The sequence below is a fragment of the Anarrhichthys ocellatus genome, unplaced genomic scaffold, assembly GCF_004355925.1.
Source record: "Anarrhichthys ocellatus isolate YVR2014 unplaced genomic scaffold, GSC_Weel_1.0 scaffold1793, whole genome shotgun sequence".
Lineage (NCBI taxonomy): Eukaryota > Metazoa > Chordata > Actinopteri > Perciformes > Anarhichadidae > Anarrhichthys > Anarrhichthys ocellatus.
This window is the reverse complement of record NW_022281767.1, coordinates 1-8,621: the sequence shown is the minus strand read 5'-3', so window position 1 is coordinate 8,621 and position 8,621 is coordinate 1. Positions and strand designations below refer to the sequence as shown.

At 43.4% G+C, this 8,621-nt stretch overlaps 1 protein-coding gene across 2 annotated transcripts; it reads left to right on the top strand.

Moving 5' to 3' along the window:
- Positions 1 to 87: 87 nt before the first annotated feature.
- Positions 88 to 8,525, top strand: LOC116377879 (UV excision repair protein RAD23 homolog A-like). Of its 2 annotated transcripts, none has more exons than XM_031839636.1 (9): positions 88 to 275; positions 1,362 to 1,443; positions 1,919 to 1,998; positions 3,909 to 4,321; positions 4,713 to 4,759; positions 5,436 to 5,563; positions 5,661 to 5,778; positions 7,252 to 7,433; positions 8,124 to 8,525. In XM_031839636.1, the coding sequence occupies exons 1-9, from the start codon at positions 207 to 209 to the stop codon at positions 8,334 to 8,336; spliced, it is 1,332 nt and encodes a 443-aa protein (XP_031695496.1). In that variant the 5' UTR covers positions 88 to 206; the 3' UTR covers positions 8,337 to 8,525. The 2 variants fall into 2 exon arrangements, with proteins under 2 accessions (XP_031695496.1, XP_031695495.1); XM_031839635.1 differs by having other exon boundaries at positions 7,249 to 7,433.
- The last annotated feature ends 96 nt before the right edge of the window (positions 8,526 to 8,621 follow it).

Genomic DNA, 8,621 nt, shown 5'->3' with positions numbered 1-8,621 from the left:
GGGGGGTGGGCCCCCTTTTTTTTGGGGGGGGCGGCCCCCCCCCCCCCCCCCCCGCCCCCCCCCCGTCTGCTCCGCGGCTCTGAGACAGCTGAGTCACACATACATCTGATTCAGTCCTGTGCGAAAAAAGAGCGGCTACAGGCGACAAATTGCCGTCAGAGCTCTCTCATTTTTGACCCCAGCCGCCTCTAACACTGCACCGCAAGATGCTGACGATAACGCTGAAGACCCTCCAACAGCAGACATTCAAAGTAGAAATAGACCCAGAATTGACGGTGAGTAATGTTAGAAGTTACCGGGGCTGAAGTAAACACGGTGAGGCCGGGGGAGGCAGGCAGAGAGACTGTAGCATACGGGGGTCGTTAGCTAATATGAGAGATAACACTAGCCGCAGTAGAGGCTGCTCAACTCTTTAAAAGAGATAGTTATTTAGCTTATTTTAAAAAGTCACGTTACATATATGTCACACAAATTTGTGGCGGTCAGATATAAGCAATTCTGCTGCGGGGTCTCACTGTAACTGAGTTCATGTGGGGTAACGTAAAGGTAGCTTGTGTAAGATCGGAACTGAGCAAGTTTCCCTTCAAAGTAAAAGCATAACACCTGTAATGTAATGACACGCATATCAAAGCCCGCCATACGCTCTCTAGAAATACATTGTAACCAAAGTTATGTTTTCGTTTGTCAAACAGTACAGTACAATGTATAGTCCGTATTCCACTGGTTGCCTATACTCTTCTTATTGGTGTCCCTCAGATGATTTTATAACGTACGAGCGGCATGGAGGGTTTATATTGAAAACACCGACCGGAAATAATCTTTGTACTTTCTTTGAGCTTGACAGTGTTTGACTTATTTCAGTCTCACCATGAATGACGATGCAATATTATAAACCTCCTCTCTGTAGTTATGGTAATTACCATTAGTAAATCTGTTTTTGGAGAAAAGAGCGAAGACCTTTTAGAAATTTTCTTATCATAATAGTAAATAACATACAGTACTTAATGTTAGGCGTATTGAACTAGTAATGTACCCTGGGAAGTGATTTCACGTGACCCATAATAACCAAAAACAGTACACACCATAGTAAGTAACATTAAACTCTAATATTAGGATCGCATGTTTCGGTTGAAACAAATTATATATATGTATGTATATATACTGTATATAAAAACAAAAGACAAAAAATGCATACATAGTGAAAATACAAGGTAAGTTCAATTGACACAAATGGATTCACAAAAAAAAGCTTCAGTACGCAGACAATCTGATTTAAGAAACTATATATATCTTAACTTAACATAACTTTTTGCCAACAGCTATGGTAATCTGATTGTTTCTTCTGTTTATGTTGTTCACAGGTTGAAGCCCTGAAGGAGAAAATCGAGAAGGACAGAGGGAAAGATGCATTTCCTGCTGCAGGACAAAAACTAATCTATGCAGGTGAGCCGAGGATGACTTTGAAAGAGATACAGACGAAACAAAACACATTGACTTATCATATTCTGTTACATCACGGCCCCACAAACTGCCTGGTGTGTTCCATTGAATAGTATTTGTGAAATGATATATGGGGACAACTCAACACATATTTCTGTCAAGTTTTTACTCTTTTACTTTTAACTTTCAAAATCATTGATCAAGGTATATATGTATTGTTACAATAGCAGCAGCTCTTACAATCCCCCTCAGTTGTGAAACTACCCTAACCAGGCTAGTTTTCAGAAGTGGACTATAATATTCATAACTATGTTTTCATGAGTGGATAATCTCCTGAAACTAAAAACTGTTCTTTGTGTCTTCGTTACCTTAGAATGAGCGCTTCAGATCTACATTTTTTTCTATCTATCTTAGCTTCTTATTAATAAATCCTGTCCAGAATCTTTTCTCATTTGCGATTTCTCCTCAAATGTCACAGGCAAAATCCTAAACGATGACACCGCGCTGAAAGAGTACAAAATCGATGAGAAAAACTTTGTGGTTGTCATGGTTACCAAGGTTAGTGTCTCTTTTTTATTTATTTTTAGCCAAGTCATACTCAACTCTGCTGCCATGAGTTTTCTTTTAACAGAAATACTGTTTCTATTCTCTTATTATTTCCATTTTTTTAACTTTCAATTTTTCTATTAAGCTAACGTCAATGGTGCTCAAGACTTCCTCTGTAGACATTTCACATTAAAAGCCTCCGAGCAGCTCAAAGGGCATTCCATTCTACTCGAAACACTACAGGAAGTACGGGAGTTTCTACAACCGCAGCTCAACAACGGTTGCAAAAATTGAAAAGTAGAAGGGATTAAAAACAATTGGCGAATTAAAACAGTGTTTGTGTTTAAAAAGAGAAACACAGTGGTGAGTATTGTCACAGCACAGGTAGTTTTGGTAGTACGGCTGTACCCACAGGCCACAACTTAGAGGCCACTTCAAAGCTGTGAATTTAAACATTCTAAATGTGTCCCAGTTTATTTCCTGTTGCAGTGCCTTGTTAGCTACTGCATTAACAAACATTGCAACAGGAAAAACAAAGGAGGCCATTCAGAATGTTTGTTAAGTTCTCTCCACTGGCTGGGCCCCACAGCGCTGCATGTTTCAGTTCATTTAGCTTAACCTCTTACCATCCCCCACAGTCCACCCAATGTTTGGGTCGATGCATTTTATTACACAGATTTAGTGCTAAATTGAACAATTTTTTACCACTTGAGAATTGATAAAAAATTGTTTCCAAAATACCAAATTAAGACACAGAGACCTTGAGGAACACCATAGAAAAAGTCATAATTTGTTATCAATTAGATGACGAGCATCCCTTTGCTAAAAACCCTTGTTGTCGATATACCTAGCCGTACATCTTGTGAATTCACCAGGTCTCCAGTCTATGCTCGTAAAGTTTCATGAGGCTGCGAGTGTCCTGCAGGTCACAACAGGTCACTGTATAAGTGACATTACATTTCACAGAATGGTCTCACTATACAATGACATTGCTACTTAGGGGACCAACATCATCACACATGAATGCAATTCAAAGACTCTTCAGGGATTCCAGTGTGCAGAAATATTTGAATACACTATTTTAGAATAGACAAAAACAACCCATTTTATACTGCATGCAAATAACGGTATGTTTTTTGCCCAACACTGCGTGGGATGGACATAAAGTCGCCGTGTCTGTAAACGGGAGGCTCGTGGGTTCCCGCAGGACCCATTTTTATTTACATATCTCGAGGTGGGAAGTTACGGGAACCCTTTGAAAATGGCAATGACATTTTTTTCCCTCACCAAAAGTTAGCTGAACCGTGTAGTGTTATTTAGCCTCCTTCCCGTCAAGCTGGCCCTAACCCTTACCATAACAGGGTTGGTACCGGTAGATTCCTTCGGTCGTCTAGTATCCTTACCAGCTTTACACCTGAGCCGGCTGCAGCCGCTGGAAGACAGTCTGGTTATCACACATTGTCCGATCTCAGGATCTCCATTCTCTACTGTCGAAAACCGGTGACTGTGACAATATGCCATGACTCTGTTGTTGTTGTTGTACAGATGGAATTCATGCTGTGGAAATGTAATGTTCACTAAATCTACTACTTGAGATACTTCTACTAGCTTCATAAGCACTATGATATGTTTTCAATTTGTCTATGTATATTGTATCTGTGTCTTTCAAATAAACCAGAAATACATAATAAATACACGTAATTACAATTTTTTTTATCCGACCTAATAAGCGACTAGGCTTTTTGTTCAGCCAGTATTTGAACACTAGGTTTTTTTTTTTTACTTACGATAGTACTGATATGGAAATATTACTTGGGAATTTGCAAACTTACCAGCCAGTTGAGTGAACTGAACAATGCAGCGCTGCCACCTCTGGTCATCACATCCGCACTACAATGATCCATTCTCAAATGTCTTGACAGCCTAAACCAGCCACACCTCCTCAAGCGGCCCCACAGCCAACACCACAACCGGCTGCAGCTGCAGCCCCCCCCTCAACACAAGGGCCCTCCATGGCAGTGTCTGCACCCAAGCCCGCCCCACAGTCGGTCTCTTGCTCCGAACCCCCGCTCCCGGTCCCAGATAACACCCCCCCATCTTCTGTCGAAGCAACCGCAGCCCTCGACTCTAACACGACCCGAGACTCGGCCCCAGACTCGGCTTCAGCTGCCACTCCGGCCTCTGCCCCAGCCCCAGCTCCCGAGGCTGCCCAGACAGCCCCGGCCTCGGCCCCTGCGGACCCCCCCACCCCTACTACCCAGCCAGAAGAAAAGCCGAAGGATGACCCCGAGAACGAGCCATCCGACCTTTCAGAAGTCCTTTCCACTGCTGCCAGGTTGGAGGAAACCTATGTTTACGTCTACTGTTTTGTCTGGTAGTCCGAGAGATGGCCGAGGTTAGCTAGAAAAGCTTGTGTTTTGATCACAGGAACCTGCTTTAGATGATTCATTTCTTTTGAACAAGTTCTTATGGTATGAAAATACTTAAATGCAGCTTTCTACAGAGAGTCGGGATCCGTGTGTGTCTTAAACAGATATACTTTGGTTTATGACTAAATACCTGCAAAACTAATAACATTCCCATCAGCCTCAGCCGTACTTTGTGTTTGATTCCAAAACAACAGCATGTGAGCACTGCCACTAGCAGTGTGTTAGCATTACCAGCCTCACCGAGCTAGCTGATAATGGATGCTTACTGTAATTGTATGTATGTTCTTTCTCTCAAAGCCTCGTCGATGAACTGGGTCTCCTTGAAGAAGCAGCGTCTATACTGGGTAATGCACCTCTGATTTGATGTCCTGCTGTCTTAACAGACAAAATACCACTGTATGGGTTATGTTTTGCTTTGCCTTTTGTTTTAAAATGTATGTCACCGCTTTACAAATTAGCCGTGGCCCACAGGGTGATGGTTCATGGGGGTAGGGGTGAGCCTGTATACGGATCTGTTGCACGTATATGGGGACTTACAGTAACCAGGTTACTACAGTGCATGTAGATGCGTTCTTTTATCCACCTTACCTGTTTTTCCTCTGAGTAACCCGGTCACTTAAGTGTGTGTTTACGTCATTCATATCAATTTAGATTCAGACATTTAGTGTCACAATCACTCAGGTGATTGTTTTCTGTGCAACCATTGTTCTGGGAAGTACCAGCTGCTAATGCAGCATGAGCTTTCATGCTACAAATTCACCAAGATGTTAACTGCCCAACACTGCGTGGGATGGACATAAAGTCGCCGTGTCTGTAAAAGGGAGGCTCGTGGGTACCCGTAGAACCCATTTTTATTTACATATCTCGAGGTGGGAAGTTACGGGACCTGCCTTCCCAGGGCTCAAGTGAACTCACCGTTTGCACAGCCTTGTGGGAAATGTAGTGCCATAACATAGTACACGTTTCTAACTAATTTGACCTCATTCGTCCCTGCCCCTCCCTCTCCCGTGGTTTCCACAGTGACGGGTCCAGCCTATGAGAACCTGGTTTCGGAGATCATGTCCATGGGTTACGAGCGGGAGCAGGTAGTCGCCGCGCTCAGAGCCAGTTACAACAACCCAGACCGAGCAGTGGAGTATCTGCTCACGGTGAGGATTGAACCAGCCCAGGCTGGGGGGGCTGGGGGGCTAGGGGTTCCATTCCCGCTGTATTCCAGAGTGTGAAGTCAATGTTTATGCACTGCAGGGTATTCCAGCCGAGGCCAGTGATCCACCACCTCAGGAGCCAGTTGGACCCAGTGCTCCATCCAATCCCCCCGCTCCTGCTACGCAAGAACCCCGACAGCCCCCAGCAGCCTCACACAGTAAGAGCACACATTTACACTCTATTGATGCAGATATATGACTGATTAGCTTAACTTTACTCAGGAATATAATGTTTATTTTATTGACATTTTAGATTTGTTTCCAGTGAGATATTATTGAGTTTATTGGTGACTTTGCTGTTGTAAATATTTCTGTTGCTGCTTAAGAAACACAACAAATTAAAATATAAATATAGTCTATTCAGTTTCAGATTTATTTTTCGTGGAAAATAACCAATAAGAGTTTTGGTAAGAGTAGTAGTATTGATTAAATCCTAACGATACCCAGCCACATGGACCCCTGCTCCGGGGCCAGTACTCGCACAAGGTCCAGGAACTGTTGGGGGGAGTTTGTAGTTCTGTATGCGACTCACTGGTCAACAATAAACTACATTCACACAGTAAACAGCCCGTTCACTGTCACCTTTAGATAGAGGGATCTGACAAAATAATCTCAATCCAGGGCCTGCTTACTACCTGATTCTGGAGTTTTGTCCCTATCGGAGTGTAGTGTTTGTTCAGTTGTCTTTGAGTTGGCTCTTGTCATGGTGTGACGACTGAACAGCAAAGAACAGTATGACTGACTCTGTGTTGGTTGAAACACAAATGCACAAAATGGACTTTTAGTTCCTGTGATCTATTTGGTTGAAAATGACATTATGCTCCCTTTTATTTAGGGTTACGTTACGGCTAACTTCTCTTCATAGCTAGCAAAGGAAAAACAGGTTATTGAACCGACGTTAACAACACTACTTTCACACTGCGGCTGACCAAATTTGTTTTTGTTCTTTTTGGCACACATGTGACTCAGATTTGTCTTTCACAACAGTGTGAACAGCACAAATCACATGGACTCTAATCTTTTCCATTCTGATTTGGGCCACTTTTTTATACAGTATGTTTCCTAAATCAGACACAGGTCTTTTTAACAGTCATATCAGAATTCATGCCACTTTTTATGTCTCTCTAGATCACGATCACAGTCCCACCGCTCCTGGGTCCGACTCTGCATCCACACACACACACACACACACACACACACCACTGTACAGAGGAAGCTTGCTCTTTGCTTCCCTTGCTCCACAAAAAGCCATACTGAAAGATTTGACCATTAACGCTGACTTCCGTGGCCTCCGTCCTCGTCTTTGTTTGTTTCACATGCAGGTCAGTTCAGGACTGTGACCAGCTCATGCTGGAATCTGATATTTGCCACAAAAAATGTGTCAACAGCCAAACAATAAAAATCTGATCCGAGCAATAGTCAGAATTGAGCATGAAGGCTTGCAGTGTGAACTTAGAGATTTATGTTTTAATATGTATGTTGTAATCTGTGATTGCCTGAACCAACAATATTTAGTTAGGCCGTGGCTGCTACCGTGATATATGGGGTTTGGGTTATTTTGTCTCCAAACGCTCTCCAGTCTATCACACTAAACAACACCGGCAGTAACCAGCGCGTCCTCTCTCCAGCAGGGCCAGCGTCCGGGAGCCTGCCTCCCTCTGCCGGTGGAGGCTCTCTCTCCACGGGGAACCCTCTGGAGTTCCTGAGGAACCAGCCTCAGTTCCAGCAGATGAGACAGATCATCCAGCAGAACCCGGCCCTCCTACCGGCCCTTCTGCAGCAGCTAGGCAGAGACAACCCGCAGCTGCTGCAGGTACCGCACCGGCACACTCACCGATGTCTATTTCCTTTAAATGCATAACAACCACGTATATATTTAAATAATATTTTGCACTAAAGTACAAATTTAAGGGCCTTATGTGAAAATCCTCTTTCTTCTTAAGCTAAATAAAATATTTTAAAAGCCTCTTGGATCAGCTGGAAAATGCAATTCCACAATGGTGGAACCTTCTATGGTGTAATAGTTCCACCCAGAACCCTCTCTGGAGGTTCTATTGAGAACCTTTCCACATTTTAAGCGTGCTAACAAGAACCCACTCAAGGGGTTCTACAGAGAACCCTTTTATATTTCAAAGATTGCATATAGAATACACCCAGGGTTTCACCTAGAACTCACCCGGGAGTTCTACGGAGAACCCTAATAACAACAATCCTGGTTCCCAATCACAGTTTCTAGTGGTGTGTGGGCTGGATAAGAACTCTTTCTCCCAAAAAGGATTCTTCTGATGAAAAGGGTTCTTCATGGAACCCTTAGTCTTACAAAGAACCCTTGGAAAACCCTTTCTTAAAAACAAAAAGATCTTCAGAAGCAAGTGGTTCTGGGTAGAACCTCAACTGTTCAGGGAGAATCCGTGTGGAACTTTTATTTCTAAGAGTGTAGAGACTGGGAACACGTATATTAATTATTTGTAGTATTTACATTGTATGTATGTGTGACTTACAGCAAATCACGCAGCACCAGGAGCGTTTTGTGCAGATGCTGAATGAGCCACGAGCTGGAGACACGGCAGGGGAGGAGGCCGAGGCCCAGGCCCAGGGGTCCCCACAGACCAACTACATCCAGGTCACCCCCCAGGAGAAGGAGGCCATTGAGAGGGTCAGTTACCTCCTTCTATTTTGGTCAAAGTGTATGGTGTGCAGTCACCGAGCTTCGTGATGCATAAGTGAACCGTCCCCTGGGTTTTATTTGTTAAAATGTGGTGTACTCCTATATCTTGTTGTGTCGTGTTTACATGTTTGGAACTAGGTTGATTTTTCTGATGTTGCGCAACGCTAATAACAGCATCAACCAATCACGTTGTGCGGAACAGACCTATTCAAGACGTGCACTATAGTGTACAAAACAGGGAGGGTCCGTAGTCTGAACCATACGGTTTATGCCAAACATGTAAACACGACACAAAAAGATAAACCTAGTTCAAAACATGTAAACACGACACAA

Excerpts from the sequence above, each read along its gene's own strand:
- LOC116377879 (XM_031839635.1), top strand. The coding sequence starts at position 207 with ATGCTGACGATAACGCTGAAGACCCTCCAACAGCAGACATTCAAAGTA. Across the intron at positions 1,999-3,908 it reads TGGTTGTCATGGTTACCAAG|CCTAAACCAGCCACACCTCC; the intron begins GTTAGTGTCTCT and ends ATGTCTTGACAG. Across the intron at positions 5,564-5,660 it reads CAGTGGAGTATCTGCTCACG|GGTATTCCAGCCGAGGCCAG; the intron begins GTGAGGATTGAA and ends TATGCACTGCAG.